Here is a 24,591-nt window from a genome sequence, read left to right on the forward strand (position 1 = left end):
AAAATGTGAGGGCCTGACTATAAGTATGTGGTGACTCAAGATCTTGTCTGGTAGCAATGAAAATTTAAAATTACTTCCTCTGCTGTTTATACTTTTTCCTCTTTTGCCTCCCTCCACCCTCCCATCTGCATTCTTTCTCCCTCCATCTCCCCGTCCCGTCTGTTATCCATGCACAAGCCCATGTGATCTGAGAAGCACAGAGACTCAGTCCAGTTGGGATGCTCTAACAAAATACTATGGACTAGGGAGCTCAGAAACAACAGAAATGTATTTCTCTCAGTTCTGGAGGCTGGATGTCCAAGATCAGAGTGCCAGCATGCTTGAGTGAGGGCCCTCTTCTGAGTCGCAGACTTCTTCTTGTTTCCTCATATGACAGAAGGGGCAAGGGAGCTCTCTTGAGCATCTTTAATAAGATCATTAGGCTCTGCCCTTGTGACCTAATCACCTTCCAGAGGCCCCTACCTACTAACGCCATAACGATGGGCATTGGGATTTCAACATATGAATTTCAGGGGGACACAAACATTCAGACCATAGCTACTAGCAAGGCTCCTGTGGTTAAACATATTCTCCAACTGACTAGCACCTTCCTCTCCTTTGTGCATGGAACCTCACCACTGAAGCTGTTTTTTTGTAGACTGTATCATTCTACAGTCAGAAGCATGAAGTTCCTAGTCAGACACATGCAGATTACAAGGGAAAGGAGGCTGAGGGCTTTGCATATTGCTAATTGGTCTTTGCCTATTCACAAGGATTCCTTATGTATTTACTTTTTCTGGTTTACTAAGGAAAATATCACTATGGAGAGGAGCAAACTTGACTGAGAGTCTCGAGATAGCAGATAGGACAAGTCAGTTTCAGTGGAACTGGAGGACACTGGGCAGCAACCAGAAGTTTCATGTTTCTGCAGGTAACTTTCCTTCCTGGGTGCCCGGTGGTGTAGAAAGATATACCCCCAAACTGGGAGCACCTCAGAGAAACACTTTGTGTCCTTGATTTTACCCACTGGCTGTTACCCAAAACTCCCAGCTCTCAGATTAAAAGGACACTCTTCATACATTTGTCACCCAATCTTTGAGTGACATTTCCATTGTGACCATGCCTCCCTTTAGTGGGCCTTTGGCACCCACTCCTCTGTGAACTTCCTTCTGCCCCACTGAAGCTCTCTCTTTGGCTCCACATCTTTTTCTCATATTATATGCTTCCTGATGAGAAGTGATAAAATCCTGAACAATTATGAGGATCAAGAGGAAGAGACAAAATATGGAGATTCCTTGGAGGGGGCTTCAATTCACTCAAGTCAAACACAGGAGAAAGAAGTGGGCACCCCTGAGCTCACGCACCCCTAGGTCAGAATGAAAGCCCCTCCTCAGGATCCGGCGGCACTCTTGAAATAGCTCTGCTGCCCATAGTCCTTATCCCACAGTCACATGCTTGTGAATTTGTCTTTCCTACTGGACTGTGACATCCTTGAGGTAAGAGGTCTATGGTATCTCCACAGAGTCCGGCACAGCAGGTGTTCTGTTACTGAGTAAATAAAGGAATGAAATTCTCATAATATGTGCCAATAAAACTGTAGCAACAGTACTATACGTATATTTAAAATGAGCTTCCCCAAGATGCTAAAAGCTAGTGCTGGTATTGAAGCTTCAGATTCCTTATTGATTACAAGAGAAAGTAAGATTATCACCTTCTTCTTCAACTTTTTTGAAATTTTTTCTTACCCATAGTCTTCACATCAATGCATTGTTTGGCCTGCAAATGTTCTGCTAGTATGAGTTCTAATTCTTAAGCAAAGCCTGAGACTATGGTTATTATCTCTTACAGATTCTGGTATCAACTATATCACAAACATGGTGTGGCTGCTTAATAAGAAGTTGATAAATGGATGGATTACTCCTGAACTTGGACCAGCAACTCCAGTCAGGTGGATGGGCACCTTTCTATTTCCTGAACTGGCCCAGCCGTTTCTTCTCCTGTACACACCCCACCAGCTGGTCATGCTACTCAGGCCTCCTTTTTCTTCCTATAATCACCCAAACCCACAAAACCCCAAGCTCCCAAAGCACATTTGTACGTACTTAACATTGTATGTCTCTCACTGTGATTGTGTGTTAAAATTATTATAGGACCTCAGCTAAACTGTAAGTCTCGAGGAGCAGGAAATGTGTATTTAAATCTTATTGCCTCCATTATTCCTTTCACAGTGATAAACATGGAAGACTTTCAGAAAATATAAACTAACGGGTTTAAATTCTATTTTAAATATTCCGTTAGAAAACACCTCAAACTTTAATAGGAACCATTCTTCCAGAGTTAGAATAATGTACTCAGGGATCCGAAACCTGACTCTAGGGCCTCTAGTCTCCCGAGTTAGAAAACAGTTCCGTTCCTGGGCTGGAGGTGCAGCTGCCTGTCACTTCACCTTAGAGCTTTCGTGTTCTCTTAATTACTGTAGTTGTTTGGTCACAGTAGTAAAGGTATTTTTTTCAGGCTTATGACATTTTCCCCAATTAGGCATGTAACTGATGCCATCAATCTATTTTTTCTTGAAATGACAATCACAGATCCCACATCCAAGTTGTTTCATTTTTTATGTATATGTACAAATTATTTTTATGTACGAATTCCAACAAACTGTAGCCTGTTTGTTGGAAATACTACATACCTAGAGAGTAACTAGAACCCTTTAAGAGGAAATGCATTGAAATCATTCCTCCATGCTCCCTCCATTAAGAATGAGGCTAGCCAGTCTCTTGAGTAAAGGGAAGTCACAATCCCTAAAAATGAGGGAAAAAAGCAAAGAATTCCATTCTGCCAATGTCCTAGTAGCATGACAAGTCTTTTCCTATAATCTGACCTAACACTGTAGAGAGTGGTGACCCTAAGGCCCAAAGTGTCCATGCCACCGCAGGGTAAGAGGTTTTTCAGTTAGGTCTGCTCACAAACCAGCAGCAACCGCAGGCTGACAGTGTTCTAGGCAGGCTTGTTACATTTCACTTCCACCCCCAAACCAGGAAGTGCTTTTTAAGATGAGGGAAAGACAAAAGCAATCCAGCCTCAGAAGGAAACGCGCCCGGCTCCAGTAAGGCTACTGGGGTTTAAACTTGGGACTGTTCTTCGGTTTGGATTGGGACCTATATATAGCTTCTTCCCCCAAAACGTTATTAAACTTCCAATTTGCCCCACCCCCAAAGTAAAATGACATAAAACATGCACAGGCACGCGCACACACATACACAAACACACAAAGAAAGTGATCCGCTTTCTTTTCTAGACGGTCCAGGCTTGGGCCAGATTCGAGCTGGTAAAACCTTCTAGCTAAGTGAGGGCAGGCTTCAGAGATGTCTATTCTCGGGTTCTTGGGAGGCAGCGTCTGGGGAGACCAGCCACGCCCGGGTCCCGCTCTCCCTTTGCACAGCTGCACGAGGAGTCTGAGCAAGTCGATGAAGGAACCTGGCGACCTCAGCTCGTCTCCGTGTGACCTACAGGGAACCGAGCAGCCCTGGGAGAGGAGGGCGGGGAGGGCCACCGAGGGAAGACGCGGGGCCGAGGGTGTTAAGCTTCAGGCCCGACCGCGACGGCCCGCAGCCCGCAGCCAGCAGCGTGCAGGAAGGGGAGGGCCCAGCGGGGCAGGGGCAGCCCCTGCACGGGCTCGGAGCTGGGTCGGAAAAGCTGCCTCACGGGCGCGCCCGCCGGCCCTGCCCCGCCCCGGCCTCCCTTCCAGTCTCTGCTGCGCCCTCCCGGAGGCAGCGCCTGTCTCGGCCTCGCCATGTCCCAGCCGGGCCCGGAGCCGGCCGCCTCCGCGCGGCCCCGAGCTGCAGCGGCCCGCCACACCCCGGAGGTGAGTGGCTCCCTTCCAGATCGCGGGGCTGTGCCCGGGAGGACCCCGGCCCTGAGCCGTGGGCCGCCTCCTCTGGCACGGCTGGCCTGGCCTGCTACCCGGGTGCCCCTCCCGTTATTGGGAAGGGGCGCCCACCGCAGGGCAGGTGGCGGGGGTGGCCCCGGGGTCCCCCGGCCTGGGCTGAGCGCACTGGGCGTGGCTCGCGCACGGGTGGGCCGCTCCGGGAAAAGTTGGTTGGTGAGACCCAAGTGAAATGATAGTGATGAAAGGGGACCAGAGTGGGTGGGGTCGCTCAGCTGGACCGCAGGAACCTGTCCTCCGTGTCAGGTTGGACTGCAGGGTGTGGCTGCCTGGAGAAATAACACATCTTCCCTAACTAGCCCGGAGCTAGTGGGGGGAGGGGCCAGCCCGTTCGGGGCGGGGTCGCACCAGGCCCTGCCCAGGTGCCCGCCCCCCTGATAACTGCCGGACTATCCGAGCTCGGTGCCAGCCAAGCCCAGGGCAGGTGGAGCGCCAGCCTCGCGCCTCAGCACCTCACCCGGAGTCCCCGTCGGGTCTGCGCCGCTCGGCCCAGAGCGAACCACCATGGCGTTCGCGAGCTGGTGGTACAAGACGGTAAATAGAAGTGGTCATTCCTAGGCAGGACCGGGAAGGGAGTGTGTTCACATTGTCTTTCTGGGCGTGAGGACGAAGCATTGTCCGGGTTTGCCAGGGAGAGGGTGGGGACCGGGTGCGACCTCCTCTCGGATCCTCAGGTTGGGTTCCGGGAGAGGCCGAGACTCACCCTGCAGTGGTATGTGGGAGCGCACTCGGGCGTGCGAGTCTGTGCGCAGAACCGGGTTCGGCGCGCGCTCAGAAGTTGAATGAAACAGGAATTACTGCTGGAGGAATTCTGCCTCAGGATGCTGATTCCTGGATGAACTCAGATTTAGCTCTTAAGAGCTAATATCTAGTGTTTTTTTTAACCCATGATGAGTAAGGTTAATACTTTTAGAGTAGTTTCGTTGGTCGTGCAATATCCTACGCAAAGGAGAAGAGGCAGCTGGGATGGGGGCAAGGAGAAAAACCAAAACTCCAAGGAGCAGAAGCAAATGAGTGAGGTTAAGACCCTTGCGTGTGTGTGGGCGGGGGGGGGGGTGTGAAGTGGAAGGGGAGTAGTGCTGCTCTGTATTTTATTACTTTGGATGAGGGAGAAAGATGTCCCATTTGTTTAGTGCTTTGAATGCCAGGCCAACCAATTTGGCGTGCTATCCAGTCAAGCTGGCACTTGTAATGTGTAGGAACCAGGAAGCATGATTTAACATTAGATTGCTTTACAAAAAAAAAAAAAAAAAAAAAATACACTAAAGTTTTATTAACCAAGAGAGTGAATATATTTATGTCCCACCGATTTATGGTAAAGATTTCTTTTTAAATTAGTTAAGTACACCACTCTGCCAGCACTGTGGTACTGGAACAAGCAAGAATGTTGTAATTAGACACTCTTTAGGAGATATATTGTTTTGGAATTAGTAAACTGTTACTTATTAGCCAGTGGTCATTTTACTGAGCATCTACTATGTGCCAGGCAAAGTGCTAGCCTCCAAGTACACAATGGAGAACAAGATAGAATTCTTGTTCTCAAAGAGCAATGAGTCAACCCATTTGAACCTGTTTCCATAGCTATAAAATGGAAGTGATAATAGGCACCACTTAAAAGACTAATTAGATTCATAAATCAAAGTACCATAGGATATATACCTTTAATATTTGGAATTCCAGTTTCCCCTGATATATATTTTCATGAATGTTTTCCATTATGTATTCTGGGCTTTTAAAATTTAGCATCTTATTGCTGTACTAAAAGCAAAAGTTTTCTTTGAGTCATTATTGTTCTGAGGTTCTTATCAAAATGCACCACATTAATTATCTGCAAATATGGATGTCATTGGTTCAGAGTTAATAGCAGAATTTTTCCAAATTCATGATTCTCTTCAGGAAATTATGTGGGAATATCTGGATGAAAGTAGTTTAAATCTATGCTTTCACTCTTGTTACTTTTAAGAGTGATGTGCATTTTTGCTAAAACCTCTCAGAATCCAGTTTTGGAACTATAGCGTTATAGGAATTGTTTGCTAGTAGCAATCTCCTAAAATCAGCAATATGCCTGTGGCCAAACTTGGACTTCTTTCTAAACCAGTGTTGTCTAATAGAAATATAGTGAGCCACGTATGTAATTTAAAATTTTTCAGTAGCCACATAAAAAAAGCAAAAAGAAACAGATAAAATTAATAATATATTTTATTTAACACACTATATCACAAACATTATTTCAACATGTGACCTTTGGGAAAATCATTTATTTTATATCTTCTTTTTCATATTCTCTTTTTTAAGTGAAAGAGAGAGAGAGAGAGAGAGAGAGAGAGAGAGAGAGGGGAAGGGAAAGAGATGAGAAGTATCAACTGATAATTGCATCACTTTAGTTGTTCATTGATTGCTTTCTCATATGTGCCTTGACCGGAGGTCACAGCCAAGCTAGTGACCCCTTGATCAAGCCTGAGATCTTGGGCTCAAGCCAGAGACCTTGGGCTTCAAACCTAGGTGCTCAGCGTCCCAGGTCAAAGCTATATCCTCTGCGCCACCACCTGGTCAGGCTTATATTAATTCTTCAAAATTCAATTCTCACTTACCACATTTCAAGTGCTCAAAGCTATATATCATATATATATAAGCTATATATATCATATATATATATAAATATATGCATGTATATGTTACAAATTGTCTGCATAGACCTTTAGGAGATTTACTGGTGGGCTTCTATGTATGCATATGTATATTTTGTTATAGAAAAATGATCCTTAACTTTCATTTAATTCTCAAAATGGTCTGGTCTGTGATCACCCCTCATAACCACTGTACAAAACTTGAAAGAGAGGTGTGATATATATAGCTTTTGGTAAATCCTATAACTAAAATATCTTTAGTAGGTTCCTTTAAATACTGAAAAAATTGTGCATGAACTAACTTAAAAAAATTTAGGAAAAATAAAATAATTAAAAGGTATGTCTGTGATATGTTTACTTAAGGGAATGCCACCTGTAGTCATTCAATGAAACATTACAATGTATGTTTCCATATTGTATGACATCAATATCATTAATCTTCTGAAGAATTATGTAAAAAGTTAGAGTTGAAAAACATCTGATGAGCACCATAATGATGAAGAGTAAATATGGTTTACCCCAGTAATCATATTCCTGAGTCCCCAGTTGACTTAATTAGGCCATGTTAATTAAAGGTGTTCCTTAGCCTAATTAGACCTATGGGCCCTGTGGCAGCGTAAGCAAGGAGCCCAGTCACGTAAAACGCTCATCATTGCAGCCACCTTAGGGAGAGTGTCTGTCACAAGACTTCTGTGGCTGGACAGACCACTTTGCTGCAGTGATGTTTAGGAGTAGGAATGCAAATTATAGTGTCTGCTAAAAGAGCATGGGCTTTAAGGTATCAAGAGAATGGAGGTCAGACACGTTAGTCTTTAGGTGGCAATTTCTAAATCAGTTTGCTTCCCATTGCAGATAAGACTTTTAAACTAAGAGTGATGTCTGCTGATAATTTTCTTTAATCATTTTTGAGACTTCCCAGGAAGTTAATTATATTTTACAAGTGCTTTTTAAAGAATGTCAAAGCTTGCTAGAGGTAGAAACATTGGGTGGTCATTTGAGATGCAGAGATGAATTAGTTCTGAGTAGGTTGTCTCAGTGGAATATAAGACTTCTCTAAGCAACCCATCTTTATTCTATTTTTCCTTGACTTTTTTTATTGTGGTAAAATACACATAACATAGAATTTACCACCTTAACCATTTTTAATGTAAAATTCAGTTGAATTAAATATATTCATATTCTTATGAAACCATCCCTACCACCTCTCTCCAGAACTTTAAAAAATTGAAAGTCTATACCCACTAAACAATACATCCCCATTTGCTTTACATACATACGTACAGTCAGATATATAGCATTATATTCATGTATCGGTGTTCTTTACCATTTTCCTTTTTAAATTCTATTGTATGACCATTTAACATAAGATCTACCTTCTTAACAACTTTTTAAGTATACAGTGCATTATTGTTGACTATAGGTACAAGGTTATACAACAAGTATCTAGAGTTATTCATCTTGTTTGACTGAAACTTTATGCCCTTTGATTATTAACTTGCCATTTCTCTATCTGCTCAGTCCCTGGCAGCCACCATTGTGCTTTCTGTCTCTACGATTTTGACTACTCTAGGAATATCATATAATGAAATCATGCAGTATGTGTCTTTTTGTGGCTGGCTTACTTCATAGCATAATGTCCTCAAGATTCATCCATTATAGCATAAGTTAGAATTTTATTCCTTTTTAAAGATGAATAATATCCCATTGTGTATATGTATATGACATTTTGTTTATCCATTCATCTGAGAATAGACACTTCGACTGCTTTCATTTTAGTTATTTTTTGAGGAACCACCTTACTGTTTTCCAAAGCAGTTGTACCATTTAACATTCCCACCACCAGTACACAGGGTTTCCAACTTATTCACATGCTCACCCAATACTTCGCCCACTGAATTCTGACTTTTAATGCTTCTGAGGAAATATCTGCGGTCTTATTGAATATGCCTTGTATGTGACAAGTCATTTTCTCTTACTGATTTTGAGACTTCCTTTCTCAAACTGTTTTTCAACAGTTTGATTATAATGTGGATTTCTTTGAGGTTATCTTACTTGAAGTTGTTGAGCTTCTTTTTTATATTCATATCTTTCGTCAAATATAGGAATTTTTAGACTGTTACTTCTTTAAATAATCTACTGCCTCTTTTTCTCTCCTTCTCCTTCTGGGACTCCTGCAGAGGTCCCTTAGACCCAGTTCACTTTTCTGGAATCATTTTTGTTTCTGTTCCTTAGACTCGATCACTTCAGTTGTCTTATCTTCCAGTTATTATTATATTTCACCTACCTGTTCAAATCTTCCTTTGAAAATGCCTCTAGTGAATTTTTCATTTTAGTTATTACATGTATTTCTCTGCTCTAGAATTTCTTTTTGCTTTCTTTTTACATTATCTATATTTTTACTGACACTGCCATTTATTATATACCATTTTCTTGACTTTCTGCACTCTGATTTTTTTAAAACATACTATACCTCTCAAACTAGCCTTCTCTATGAGTTGGGGTTTTCAGTATTAAAACCAAGTAAAATGACTAGGATATTGCCTTTGGGTGACTAGTGTCCTTGAGATAAGAGGACACAAAATTTTTCATGAGTTTTTATGAAAGAGGAAGAGAGACTAATATAAAGAACTTCTCATGTGCCTGGCACCTGGCTTCAATAATTTTCAGTGTTGTCACATTGTGCCAGTCTTGCTTCATCTATGCAACTTGCAGCCCTACCAACACACACACGTACACATGCCCACACACCAACACACACATACACACATGCCACACACCAAATACACACATACACACATGCCAACACACACATGTACACATGCCCACACATCAACACACACATACACACATGCCCACACCAAACACACACATACACACATGCCCACACACCAACACACACACATACACATGCCCACACATCAACACACACATACACACATGCCAACACACACACATGCCCACACATCAACACACACATACACACATGCCCCCAAACCAACACACATACACACATGCCCACACACCAACACACACATACACACATGCCCACATACCAACACACACACGTACACATGCCCACACACCAAACACACACATACATACACACATGCCCACACACCAACACACACGTACACATGCCCACACATCAACACACACATACACACATGCCCATACACCAACACACACACATGCCCACACATCAACACACATATCACACATGCCCCCACACCAACACACACATACACACATGCCAACACACACATGTACACATGCCCACACATCAACACACACACACATGCCCACACCAAACACACACATACACACATGCCCACACACCAACACACACACATACACATGCCCACACACCAACACACACATACACATGCCCACACATCAACACACACATACACACATGCCAACACACACACACATGCCCACACACCAACACACACATACACACATGCCCACATACCAACACACACACGTACACATGCCCACACACCAAACACACACATACACACATGCCCACACACCAACACACACGTACACATGCCCACACATCAACACACACATACACACATGCCCATACACCAACACACACACACATGCCCACACATCAACACACATATACACACATGCCCCCACACCAACACACACATACACACATGCCCACACACCAACACACACACATACACACATCCCCACACACCAACACACACATACACATGCCCCCACACCAACACACACACGCACATACACATACACACATGCCCACACACCAACACACACACACATACGCATGCCCCCACACCAACACACACACACATACCCACACACCAACACACACATACACATGCCACACACCAACACACACACATGCAACCCACACCAACACACACACACATGCCCACACACCAACACACACACATACACATGCCCCCACACCAACACACACACACACATGCCCACACACCAACACACACATACACATGCCCACACACCACACACACACACACATACACACACCATACCCTTCCAAAGTGCTTTAAAGCATGGAAATCGCACATTTAAATTTCATCCCTGTCACCATTGGAAATGCCTTCTCTATTCCCTGTGTACTTCATTTTCTTATGGAAATGTGAGACTAATATAATATACAGTCATGAGATAGACAAAGTAGTAAACATAAACTTATCAGATGGACCTAGTTCCATCTTTTTAAAAATAAAACCTTTTAACTTTGTTTACATTTCATATTCATTTTGCTGTCTAATAGTTTACCACAATCAGATTGGTGCCAGAGAAAAAGAAGGGAGGGGAATAACTTTTATTGTATTCTTAAAATGAAGCAGGCAATGGGCCAGGTTCCTCATCAACATCAGCTCATTTCATAAACATGCCAGCCCCTGGGAGTAGGGACCATTAGCTCCATTTTACAAGGGGGGAAAAAAAACACAGAAAGGTTAAATTATTAGCCCAAGGTCATATAGCCTTTCAGATCCATGTTCTTTCTGTCCTCTTAGAATTTATCAGGAATGGAATGCAAGGAATTGTTAACCCAGTTATGGAAGATTCTGGGAAGCTAGCTGGAATGGCTGAGGCAAACCAGAGATTAGAAATTGCAGGAAGCTACTACCATTCCTAGGCTGGAAAGATGGAAGGAAGAACTGGATCACCTGGCAGAAGTAAGAACTGCCATTGACCTGTCCTTCAAGAGACCCTACTGCAGAGGCTCCCAGAGGCAGAGAGGATGGGGAAATACCACCTACCCACCACATCCAGTCTCCTGCCAGTGCCTCCCCCTGACCAAAGCCAGCCTGAGGCCATCCATCCAGGCAGCAACATCCCTGCTACCCAACAGGGAAGGCTCAGGGTAGGATGTCGCCTTGAGGTGACTGGCCCACATCTGCTCTAAGGAGACCGTGTTAAAGCAAAACCAGCTTTACATCTTGGTCCTGCTTATTTGCTGAACAATCTTGTTTTAGCAAGCAAAATACATACAGGAATATATTTATTTTTATTTTATTTTATTTTATTTTTGAAAGAGAGAGAGAGAGAGAGAGAGGGAGGAAGGGAGAGAAAGGGTGAGAAGCATCAACTTGTAGTTGATTTCACTGATTGCTTCTTGTATGTACCTTGCTGGAACTGAGCCAGTATCCCCTGCTCAACTTGAACTTTTCATGCCCACAATTTTGGGGCTCAAACAGGCAAGCTTTGGGATTGTGTGAACGATCCTTTCTGCTCACACCAGCGACCCTGTGCTGACGAGCCTGAGTTCAGAGTCGGCAAACTTGGGGTTTCGAAACCGGCGACCTCAGCATTATGGATCAACCCTTTATCCACTGCACCACCACCAGTAAGCATACAGGAATAGATTTTACGAGATTTGGAAGGAAATATCAATTTGCACATTGTCTCTTAGTTTTTCAACTTCTTTTTTTCAGCTTTTGGTCCTTTTATCTAATTTACTGACCTGAGAAGAGCAGAAGTTCTTCACGGGGAACATCTAGAGGTGTGTGGAAGTGTAGTCATTTAATCAAGAATTCTGTCACACCCCCACCGCAGGACTAGGAAAAAAAGAATAAAATTTACCATGTGTTTAGGAAGGCAAAATATATGTTTATGAAGTAATCAGTAAGCAAGAGAGTCTACAATAAAGTGCTAATTTGTTTGCTGTACTGAGAAAATGGAAACGTGCTGATATGAAGATATGATATACCATGCCTAGGGCAAGGTTGTCAGTCAGGAAATGCCGGTGTGAACGTGAGGCCGGTGCGCCTCCATTGAGCAATCAGAGCTTCCCTGGGAGGCCCAGAGCTGCCCAGCCGGCTTGACCCGGAGAAACCCCCATGCAGGCTGACTCAGCTGGGGTGCCGGGGGGAGCAGAAACTTCCACTTCCAGTCGTGGTGCCACAAATCTCCCCGCAACACCAGTGAGTTCCAACCCTAGCTACACATGAAGATCAGCTGGAGAGTTTTAGAAGAATATATCCCTGCCCTGGACCCGCCCTAAACAAACTAACTCCAAATCCCTGGGCTCTGGCGTGTTTCCAAACGTGCCGCAGGTGCACGTGGCCCTCAGGGAAGGAAGGGACCCGCTGCTGACCGGAGGCTTCCCGATGCTTCGCCCCGCCCCGCCCCGCCCCTCCCCTCTGAAACAAGCCTTCCTCCGTAGGTGCAGTGGTAGTGAAGCAGGGGAGCTGAGCTCTGGGCGCTGACAAAGTCCAGAGGGCACCACGATAACTTGCGTCATGGTTTTGACACAGCTGTCGCTGGACATGCAGATATTGATCTCCATGCTTGTCTCCAAGTTGAAGAAGGAAAATTTTTGAGTTCTCAAATAACCTTTATTGTTTTCCTAAACTTCTTTTTTTTGGGGGGGTGGAATAATTCACAAACCATAAATTCACACATGAAAACATACAATTTCATATTTTTTAATATATTCGCAAAATGGTGCAAGCATCACCTCGGTTTAATTTTAGAATGTTTTTGTCACCCCCCCCCAAAAAAAAATCTGTATTTTTTTTTATTATAAAGCAAGGACATTGTAAGGTATTTTTCCCCACCGAGATGGAAGGAAGGGGCCATAGCCATGAAGTGTGGAATAGCAAGGCTTTATTTAGTACAGCGTGCATCCCGCCTGAGGAGGTCCTCGGTGGAGGGACAGAGGCCAGAGGAGTCGCAGGGATTAAACCATGTGAGGGGTATTTAAAGGGGTCCTCTAGGGTGGGCGGGCTAATATGACGTGGTCAAATCTCACTGGCTGACAGACGGTCGCTCTTTTCCCAAGGACTTCTGGGAAGTTTCTTTTGGCGCCCTTTTTGCAGGCAGCCCTAGCCAAAGTTCCCGGGTCTGAGTTCCTCACTGACCGTCCCCCATTTCCGACCACCCCACAGACATTTCGGAAACCAACTAATATTGCATCCTCTTTCACAGCTGCCTTGGACTTGGGGAAGCTCATTTGCCTTCTCTCTTTTACATGTGTAGAAGTTTGTTTGGTTTTATCTTATTCTGTGCAAGGTATAGCCTGGGCTGTGCATGGTACAGGGTGTGTCTGGGTAACAGTCGGGAGGGTGCCCGGGTGCTGGAAGGTCCCTGGCGGTGAGAGCACAGGCTCCGGGCCTGTTGCTCTTGCCTCTTGTGGATTTCCTCACAGGTTTACAGTTTGCTGTGGTAGAAGATTTATCATATAAATGCTACCTCCAAATGAAGACAAACACAGCTGTCTTTGTCAAATATATGGATAGCAGAAGCTGGAAATAGTTTGGAAACTTACTCCTTTTTGAAGGTGAAAGGAAAGCCCTCTGTCTGGTTTGTTTCCCTGCCTCTGGACTCCTGGTGCTCACCCTGTCTCTACCTGCGTCTTTGCGCCATGTCCTCCGTGGCCTGTCTTCCCGGTGAGTTTTGTCCTGCTTTAGGGATGGCCTTCTGTTCTTCCCGTCTTTGGCTTCATCCCCAGCTGTTCGTATCAGCTGAAATTTATAAGTATTGTGTGTCTGATTAGTTTTATAAAACAACCAGTTTTAAAACAGAAAGTTTTGTTTTGCTTTTGTGTTTTGTTGTTGTTGTTGTTGTTGTTGTTGTTGGTGGTGGTGGTGTGTGTGTGTGTGTGTGTGTGTGTGTGTTTTCACTTTAATGCATTGGATTGAGACTTTCTTGATGTGACTCGCACTCTCAGCGTCTCAGCTAGCCTTTAACTAGATGCTGCACAGCTCCTCTCTAGCCAAAGACTGCAGATGTGTTGTGTGACCAAGGAAAACCTCACCTCAGATCCTCTGGTTTTTTGGTTTTTTTTTTTTTAGATCCTCTGTTTCTTTATCCATAGAATGAAGTGGCAGTGTATACCCCAACAGTTGCCATAGGAAGTAAAGGTGACCACATAGGGGGATATCTAGCACCATCTTGGCACAGAGTAGATGCTTAGAACAGGTTAGTTTCTTTTTTCTCATATAGAAAATTCAGATTTATCAGGTTGGTGGTTCAGTTCTCTTTCCTGACCTGTCTCTCCCCACTCATGCTTCTGCCCTCCCACCACACCAGCCTCACATGTAGCAGTAGACTAAGTTTCCACTCGTTGCTCCTATAAAGCCTTCCTGCAGGTTCCTAAACTGGATCAAATTTGACATAGATCCTTCCCAAATATTTCTTCTCACCATCTTAATTTTGTTGAAAGTGCTTGATTATTCTATGAATTAAAACATCAGGCACTTGGAACCTCTCTCAGTGAAAACCTATAACTGATTTTATATCATTAATACAATGCTGAGTGTTGAAAAAAGCCCCAGGAAGTGGTCAGGGCAATGATTCATGTATAAAGTTGCTGTTGGCTGGGAATTGAATGGCATTGTAATTCTTGTTAATCCTCTGAGAGTGGAGACAGTGTTGGAGTTATATATAAAAAAAAAGCCCTCAATTTAAGGATATGCTTGGTCAAGTATTTAGGGGTAAAGTTTCAGGATATTTTTATTTTACTTTCAAATGCAGGTACATATACAAATACAGATAGATCTGTCTATAAAATAATAAGATAGGGGGATGTGATCAGAACAGGGCACCTGAAGCATGACTCCTCTGTTTACAACACATCCAATAGGAACTTGGGTTTACTACTCACAGGCGTCCGAACACTGTGACCTTCCTGTGACATGATACCCTATACATGGAAAAAAATAATAATAAGATAATGCATCTGTCTTCTATATGAAAGTAAGGCAAAATATGGTAACAATGTTAATAGTTCTGGAATCCAAGTGGTAGGAATATTGGAATTCAATGTATTATTCTTTCAACATTTTGTATGTTAGAAAAATTTTAAACTAAAAAACCAGATTAGAAAAACAAAATGAGCCCTGGCCGGTTGGCTCAGTGGTAGAGCATTGGCCTGGCATGCAGGAGTCTCAGGTTCGATTCTCGGCCAGGGCACACAGGAGAAGTGCCCATCTGCTTCTCCACCCCTCCCCCTCCCCTTCCTCTCTGTCTCTCTCTTCCCCTCCCACATCCAAGGCTCCATTGGAGCAAAGTTGGCCTGGGCACTGAGGATGGCTCCATGGCCTTTGCCTCAGGCGCTTGAATGGCTCTGGTTGCAACAGAGCAACACCCCAGATGGGCAGAGCATCGCCCCCTGGTGGGCATGCCGGGTGGATCCTGGTCAGGCGCATGCGAGAGTCTGACTGCCTCCCTGTTTCTATTAATAACTTCAGAAAATACAAAAAAAAAAAAAAAAAAAAAAAAAAAAAAGAAAAGAAAAAATATAATCCATATAGTTCCTAAAAAAACTTTGCCACTTGGTTATGTGATTTTTATTTATGTCATTATACTTTTGAGTATTAAAAAAGCTTCCTATTGAGAGCAAGTTTTTTTGAAATGACAAAATACCAATTTTAAAATACATAATTTTTTATAAATTGTCATCGTAACTCTACCTTTAAAAAATATTGGTTATATATATCCCTCCCAAACTAGTATTTGGAACCAATGTAACTTTGAGGGACTTTGAGTGTTTCAGTGGAAGAAAGTAACTGATATTATTGGTTAATCTGGCAGACTGCAATTTTTAAACACCATCAGGAAGCAACTTTCTAAAAATTGCTAAAGAAAAAATACCTGTATGTCAATATTTTAGAGAGAAAAGGCTGTATTTACTGTAGGGTAATAAATCACAATGTGTATTTGGTACCTGACAGAAAGCAGGATGAGACCTTGTGGAGAACATGGAACCTTGTACTAGACAAGAGCAAACTGCCTCTTGAAGTTTTCTCATTTGTAAACTGGGATAATAATTCCTCTTGGCAAGTAAATGAGACACTAAACCAATGGTAGTCAACCTGGTTCCTACGCCCACTAGTGGGCGTTCCAGCTTTCATGGTGGGTGGTAGCGGAGCAACCAAAGTATTCAATATAAATAAAAAGATAGATTTAACTATAGTAAGTTTTTTAATAAAGATTTATTCTGCCAAACTTAGTGAAAATCCGACATAAAGTACTTGGTAAGTAATTATTATTATATGCTTTAACTTGCTGTAACTCTGCTTTATAAATTTTATAAAGTAAAGTTCCTTCCCTACTTTATAAATCACCATTACTGTGGAACCGGTGGGCAGTTAGAAAATTTTACTACTAACAGATACAAAAGTGGACGGTAGGTATAAAAAGGTTGACTACCCCTGCTCTAAACAGTATGCTCAGTAAAACAGTGGATATTATTGTGTTATTACCTATATTTAATCTGACAAAGATACAGAATTGGAAATAATAAATGAATGTGCTATCACAGTTCTAAATTACCAGTTCTGGAAGAAGACAGATTGGGTAAATATTGCAGATCTGTCTCTCTCATATTCTGTCTTTAAATGTTGAATAATTCTTCCTATTAGTCTGGCCTTTAGGAATCTTTTGGTCACCAGTTATTCTAAAATGTATCAATTCCCACCTTGCTCTGATATATGTGAGCTTTTAAATGGCTTTTTTCTTTCCTCCCCAAGATTCACTACTCAGAACTGATTGCTCCGAACTGTGGACAACAAACTCTGAGCGGGGCGAGTAGATAAAACAAGCCCTGTGGAGGGCTTCATCCACCGAGCTACTGCAGCGGTCGCCTGCTTTTCTGGGAATTCTACTCACAAGTCCTGAGAGCCTTTCTTTTAAGGAAGAAATTTCTATTCATGAAAGGGACTTCTTTCTAGTATTTCACCCAAAAAGACCATTGAAAAGTTTTACCCATGTGTCTGGCATTCCTTGGCCGGCTTTGTTGTTTACTAAAATATCTGTTGATATGATTAAAGGAAATATTATTCCATTTAACCTGGTATAGTGACATACACCAGATTTCAAGTCAGAAGACTTACTTTGTAAACTTTTCTCATTTACTAGGTGTATGCCTTTGGAAAAGCACACCAAATGACTCTTATTCTTAGTTTTTTTTAATCTACAAAATCACATGAATCTCTTTTGTCAAATAAGAATGTATATGAAAGTGCCTTGTAAATAATGGTAATATAAATTATTGTTACTGCGACGCCCCAGAGGGGCAGAGCATCGCCCCCTGGTGGGCAGAGCGTCGCCCCATGGTGGGCAGAGCGTCGCCCCATGGTGGGCGTGCCGGGTGGATCCCGGTCGGGCGCATGCGGGAGTCTGTCTGACTGTCTCTCCCTGTTTCCAGCTTCAGAAAAATGAAAAGAAAAGAAAAATAAAAAAATAAAATAAAAATAAATAAATTATTGTTACTGTTCTTGCCACTCTTCTTATTTTGAATAATTTTAATTACCTACATATCTATGTTATTATTCTGCTCTAGGGAATGTGATGGAATTTTATATTTTGATTTAACTCAAGCTGATTGGGATTAAAGCCAATGATGAGCTTTTATTTATTTATTTATTTTTTATTTTTTTGTATTTTTCCAAAGTTGGAATCAGGGAGGCAGTCAGACTCCCACATGCGCCCGACTGGAATCCACCCGGCACGCCCACCAGGGGGCAATGCTCTGCCCATCTTGGGGCGTCGCTCTACCACAGTCAGAGCCATTCTAACACCTGAGGCAGAGGCCACAGAGCCATCCTCAGCGCCCGGGCCAACTTTACTCCAATGGAGCCTTGGCTGTGGAAGGGGAAGAGAGAGACAGAGAGGAAGGAGAGGGGAAGGGGTGGAGAAGCAGATGGGCGCTTCTCCTGTGTGCCCTGGCCAGGAATCAAACCCGAGACTCCTGCACGCCAAGGCTCCTGCTCTACCACTGAGCCAACCAGCAGGGCTTTTTTTTTTTTTATATGTAGTATTCCTATTCCCACTTTTTGCATATCTCACAGTGTATATAAAATAAAATTATTCTTTGTACACTCTTTTCAGGAACACAAAACTTTTTTTTCAAAAAAAATCAATAAATGACCTTAGCATGAAAGTCAAGTGCCCTCTGGAAGGCCATGTAAATTACTTGAAACTTTTAGGTACGACATATAAATACTTATTTTCATTCCCAGTGTCCTAGTGAGAAAAATAATTCTGTTTCTGGACATAATGAAATTGTAAAGCCATTATAAATGGAAGCTGCAGATATGGTCTTTCTACTTCAGGGTTTATCTTTCTGTATAGGTGACTATTTAACAAGAACTGTAGGGGATTCCCAAGAGCTGTCAGAAGTGATGGTTTACTTGGAAGCTGTGGTCCTCCCTCTTATCCATACTGAATTGAGGCCTAAGTATGGTTTTAGCATGGTCCTTAGACACGTCATCTCCATAAGGAACCAGATATCTCCTTTGTTGGCAATTTGGGCTTTAAAAGTCCATGAGGCATTTTGTAGGAGATGAGATGCCACCTTGGCATCACCATCAGATCTGTGTCGGATTAATTACAGACTGCCTTTCAACATCTCAAATCCATGTCTGAAGTGTCCCTTGATTTTGAAAGCCACCCACATTGGTGGGTGTAGAATTATCAACATTATCAGGAAGAAGATTAAAGAGGTCCCTGTTCTTAACAGTCTGTATATTTAGCCCTTTGGGATTAAAGTCACTAGTATAATATATATTATCTTGTATCATCTCCCTTTATTAAACATTATCTTTTTTTTTCTTATAGCAAGTCTATGACAAAAACAGTGGATCACCTTCCAAATCAGGAGAAAATAAAAGAGAAGATGAGGTAATTTCCACAATACTAGGTTTTTATTTTCTCATGCTTTTAAATTGTGAATTCTGTCTTTTTCTTTCATTCATTTTTTTCTTTTCTTTTTGGAGAGAGAGAGATGAGAAGCATCAACTTGTAGTTGCATCACTTTAGTTTTCATTGACTGCTTCTCATATGTGCCCTTACCTGAGGCTCCAGCTAAGCCAGTGACCCCTTGCTCAAGCCAGGGACCTTGGATTCAAGCTAGAGACTGTGGGGTCATGTCTACGATCCTACTCTCAAGCCAACAGCCCTGTACTTAATTAAGCTGGTGAGCATGTACTCAAGCCAGATGAGCTCATGCTCAAGCCAGTGGCCTCAGGGGTTTCAAACCTGGGACCTCAGCATCCCAGGTCAATAATCTATCCATTGTGCTGCCACCAATCAGGTGTGAACTCTATATTGAAACAAATAATGAGGTAGCAAAGTGCTCCTATGGGAATATTGGTAAATTTAGTTATAACTAAGATGTGATTCAAGAGTATAAGTGGAAATCAGTAAGAAATAAATAAAAAATAAAGCACTCCAGGAAAAAGAACCTTTAGAAATAGAACTAAGTGATTTAGGGTATTTCCCTGTAGGTATTGTAAATTGTAAATGTTTTGTTGTGAACATGGCAGATTGAGAAAGGGAAACCAAATGTTGCAGTGGAAGAGGAAAATTTTTTTATTTTATTTTAATATTTGTTTTTCAACTGTGGTTTATGTTCAGTATTATTTTGTATGAGTTTCAGGTGTACAGCATAGTGGTTAGACAGTCATGTACTTTGCAACCTGATTCCCCCCGATACTTCAGTTGCCTGCCTGTCAGCATCCGCAATTATAATATCATTGACTATATTCCCTGTGCTGTACTTTATGTTCCCCATGACTATTTTGTAACTACCAATCTGTACCTCTCAATTCCTGGCCTTTTTTCACCCAGCCCCCCAATTCCCCTCCACTTTGCAACCAAAAATCTGTTCTCCGTATCTATGAGTCTGTTTCTATTTTGTTTGTTTGTTTCTATTATTCTTAGATTCCACATGAGGACATCTTTTTTCATTAGAGCTCATGGAAGGACAGTGTTGGCCTAGATTAACCGGTCATTCAAGTTCCTAAACAAAAGGAAGAGAGAAAGAACTATTTTTATTTAGACTGAGTCTGTGGAAATACTAGTAAAACCAAATCTCACCACTTTGTGATGGGTTTTCTGTGAGCCTGTGCTTTGTCCTTTCACTGATTGATGCACCACTGTGTGCAGCGTCAACACTGGCCGGCTTCTCCAGGGAGGGTCATGTGGCAGTGCTGGCCTTCCAGAGGGCACTGGACCTGCCTCCCATTTGCTGCCTTTTACCTTTGAAATCTCAGTAAATATGTTCATCTTCATTCAATAGAAATTGTTTCATTTCCAACTTTTAAAATAGCTCCTGAAAGGAACATGCAAATATAGAAAGCATAAAGTGAGATCATTTTATTTTTCTCTATTTTATCAATAGATTTACAGAAAGTTAGCTCCTCTTTCTGCTTATTTTCTGCAGTTTGAACTATTCAATGTATTTCAATATATTCAATATATAAGGACGATGTAGTGGCTGGAACCTGTCGGGAATTCTGCACTAAGGTTTAATTCTCTGCTTTCCAGTACCAATACCCATGAAAATATAATTTTGATTATTTATTAATAATTAAAGATTAGTAGTGAATATTTGTACCCATGGCAAATGTGTCTTGAAAAAGTAAAAGTAAATTTTTACTAATATTTTATCCTATATCTTGCTTAAATTATTAAAAAATAAATTTCTATATGAAAATCTACATTTTTGCTTTTTACAAGCATTAACATCTATATATGCCCGTTTCCGTAGTATAGTGGTTATCATGTTCACCTAACATCTATATAATATCATTGTTTCTTTATCAATCCTACTCTTAAATGTATTCTCAAATAAGTTTTTTATCAAATAATTTTTTGTTTAAAAACTAGTGTTTCTTTATTCTCCAAATCAGAAAATGTTTTTTAGATTTTTTATTCTTTATTAATATTAATCAAGATTAAACCATTCATACAAAAGAGGAAATCTTTTTTGAATAGTCAAGTGGCTAGTAGGCTAGTTCTTTTATTTTTTTCTTTGCTAGAAAGAGAGAGAAAGGGAGGGAAGGAGAGAGACAGGAAGGGAAGAGATGAGAAGTATCAACTCATTGTTGTGTTACTTTAGTTCCTTGGTTGCTTTCTCATATGTGTCTTGACTGGGGGGGGGGCTCCAGGTGAGCCAGTGACCCCTTGCTCAAGCCAGCAACCTTGAGCTTCAAGCCAGCTACCTTTGGGCTCAGGTCAGTGACCATGGGATCACATTGACGATCCCATGCTCAAGCCAGCCACCCTGTGCTCAAGCCAGATGAGTCCATGCTCAAATAGGTGACTTTGAGGTTTTGAACCTCAGTGCCCTAGGTTGATGCTCTATCCACTGTGCCATACCAGTCAGGCAGTAGGCTAGTTCTTATAGGCTCATTCTTACCAATTATGTTATTATTATATGGAAGCTTAAGTATTACATCTGGAGTGTACAGGCATTGTGGGTTTAGCCAACAACTGTTAGCCCAGTGTTAGGACTTCGTCTTCTTTTTATTCTGTAATACCTGCACTATAACATACCTTATCTTCATTTTTATAAAGGGTTTGGCAAAACTGATAAGAAACCTTGTTAGAAATGCAGCCAGAGCAAAATTTGAGATTTCTGTGTCAGTAGAGGGAGATTGTACTTTCCGTTTCAAACCAAAAAGCTGAATGAACTTCTACCCCAAGGAATGGAAAGAGAAGTTTTTCTTCTCTTTATCAGGAATTCAAGCAATTCTGCCATTGATTCATAACATTTTTGAGAAATTCAGATTTACAACTCCTGTCCTGGTGCAAAGTCTGGACATATCAGTCTGTCCTTCTTGTCCTGGCCAAGAGAAGCAAAGATGTGCCAGAGGCTTTTCCCTGCACCCATGGTGTAAATCACTGGAAGATTTATAGAGTCAGAGGTTGAAAACTATTATGTCACCAAATTATGCCCGCATCTATTTAATAGGGTGGACAGACCTGTGGGCAGGATGATTTGGTATTCAAGGTATGTTTCCAGTATGGTCTGTCCCAAGGAATCTCTAATTGTTTATGCCTCTACTTCTTTATGTTATGGGTAAAGAAGTCATTGAGGAGATATTGTGGCTCTGGAAACAGCTCAAGGAAATCCTGCATTAGGCATACTTTTAGCTTTTTTGATTACAGTTATGAGATCATGTACACTGTAGTTGCTTACCATTCTGTTTTCTTCTCAGGATTACCAGAGAAAGACCTCCCAAAATTGATTCTTCATCCTAAATATTTTTCTTACCTACTGTTCTGTCGAACAAGAGGTAAGATTAGGAAGCTTAGTTTGGGTTTTGGTGATCCATTTTCACGCCAGTATTTACCCCAAAGGTGAATACTGTGTTGTCCTCAACACATGTAAACATACCGCTCAGGCTTCCAAGGGCAGACCCAGGCCTTTCAAGCAAAGTCAGTTTGAAAATTTTCTTTCTATGCTCAGGGGTACATCTTGGCACTTCTCTCTCCTCCTTTATTTACTCTGCTGCATTTCATTTGGAGATATAAGAAAAGCAGCACAGAGGAGGACTTTGGGAAGTTACAGCCAGGAGAAAAAACACTGGGTTGAGTAAGAACCACTACCATATTGCTGTTTGTACAGACATCTGGGGATGAATGCAGCTCTGTGAATTTCGGAGCCCCTTCTCTTCTGCTATCATAAATAGGTCTTATTGTTTGGAATATGACCCCTAGTCAGCCACTAAGTGGTCCTTGGGTGTCTTCACCAATTTTAAATTTTTATTTATTGATCTTAGCAAGAGAGGAAGGGAGGGAGGGAGGGAGAGAGAGGCACATTGATCTGTTCCTGTATGCAGCCTGACCAGGGATTGAACTGGCTCCCGGACGACGCTCTAAGCAGCTGAGCTATCTGGGCAACCGAGCTATCTGGACAAGACTCTACATCAATTTTAATAGAATCTTGCAACTAAAATAGCATTGATTATGCCGCATTTGTAATGCAAATGCTTGAGATTGGAGTAGAGTAAATATCTATGAGAATATATTTGTTTGGGGTTTTTTTGTTTTGTTTTGTTTTATTAATTTTACTAGGGTGACATCAATAAATCAGGGCACAAATGTTCAAAGAAAACATGTCCAGGTAATCTTGTCAAACAATTATGTTGCTTACCCATCACCCAAAGTCAGATTGTCCTCTGTCACCTTCTATCTAGTTTTCTTTGTGCCCCTCCTCCTCCCCCTTTCCCTCTCCCTCTCCCCCCACCCCGCGTAACCACCACACTCTTATCAATGTCTCTTAGTCTCGCTTTTATATCCCACCTCCGTATGGAATAATGCAGTTCCTGGTTTTTTCTGATTTACTTATTTCACTTTGTATAATGTTATTAAGATCCCACCATTTTGCTGTAAATGATCCGATGTCATCATTCCTTATGGCTGAGTAGTATTCCATAGTATATATGTGCCACATCTTCTTTATCCAGTCATCTATTGAAGGGCTTTTTGGTTGTTTCCATGTCCTGGCCACTGTGAACAATGCTGCAATAAACATGGGGCTGCATGTGTCTTTACGTATCAATTTTTCTGAGTTTTGGGGGTATATACACAGTAGAGGGATTGCTGGGTCATAAGGTAGTTCTATTTTTAGTTTTTTGAGGAACCACCATACTTTCTTCCATAATGGTTGTACTACTTTACAGTCCTACCAACAGTGAATGAGGGTTCCTTTTTCTCCACAGCCTCTCCAACATTTGCTATTACCTGTCTTGTTAATAATAGCTAATCTAACAGGTGTGAGGTGGTATCTCATTGCAGTTTTGATTTGCATTTCTCTAATAACTAAAGAAGATGAGCATCTTTTCATATATCTGTTGGCCATTTGTATTTCTTCCTGGGCGAAGTGTCTGTTCATGTCCTCTTCTCATTTTTTTTATTGGATTGTTTGTTTGTTTGTTGTTGAGTTTTATGAGTTCTTTATATATTTTGGATATTAGGCCCTTATCTGAGCTGTTGTTTGAAAATATCATTTCCCATTTAGTTGGCTTTCTGTTTATTTTATTATCAGTTTCTCTTGCTGAGCAAAAACTTCTTAGTCTGATGTAGTCCCATTCATTAATTTTTGCCTTCACTTCTCTTGTTTGTTTTTATAATCATTGTGAATGTGTTAAGTCCTTTTTGGTGTAGAGGAATGATAAGACCAAAAGTTGTAAGGATTAACAAGCCAAAGATCAAATGACTTAGAAAGAAAGAAAAAGAAGAATGAAAAGATTTAACATCAGCCCCTTTAAATACAGTGGAACAGGAAGTCTTTTC

At 41.8% G+C, this 24,591-nt stretch overlaps 1 protein-coding gene and 1 non-coding gene across 2 annotated transcripts in view; both read left to right on the forward strand.

Annotated features, from left to right (window-relative positions):
* Positions 1-3,543: 3,543 nt before the first annotated feature.
* CAST (calpastatin) overlaps positions 3,544-24,591 on the forward strand; it is a 142,546-nt gene continuing 121,498 nt past the window's right edge. The window contains exons 1-2 of the mRNA XM_066276809.1: positions 3,544-3,844; positions 19,126-19,188. Of these exons, the coding sequence (XP_066132906.1) occupies positions 3,773-3,844; positions 19,126-19,188 (135 nt within the window). The 5' untranslated portion in view covers positions 3,544-3,772. The remainder of the gene's footprint in view (positions 3,845-19,125; positions 19,189-24,591) is intronic.
* Positions 15,088-15,216, forward strand: LOC136336711 (small nucleolar RNA SNORA11). Its single transcript, XR_010731538.1, has one exon. It is a non-coding gene; the product is annotated as a small nucleolar RNA SNORA11 (small nucleolar RNA).

The sequence above is a fragment of the Saccopteryx bilineata genome, chromosome 4, assembly GCF_036850765.1.
Source record: "Saccopteryx bilineata isolate mSacBil1 chromosome 4, mSacBil1_pri_phased_curated, whole genome shotgun sequence".
Classification (NCBI taxonomy): domain Eukaryota; kingdom Metazoa; phylum Chordata; class Mammalia; order Chiroptera; family Emballonuridae; genus Saccopteryx; species Saccopteryx bilineata.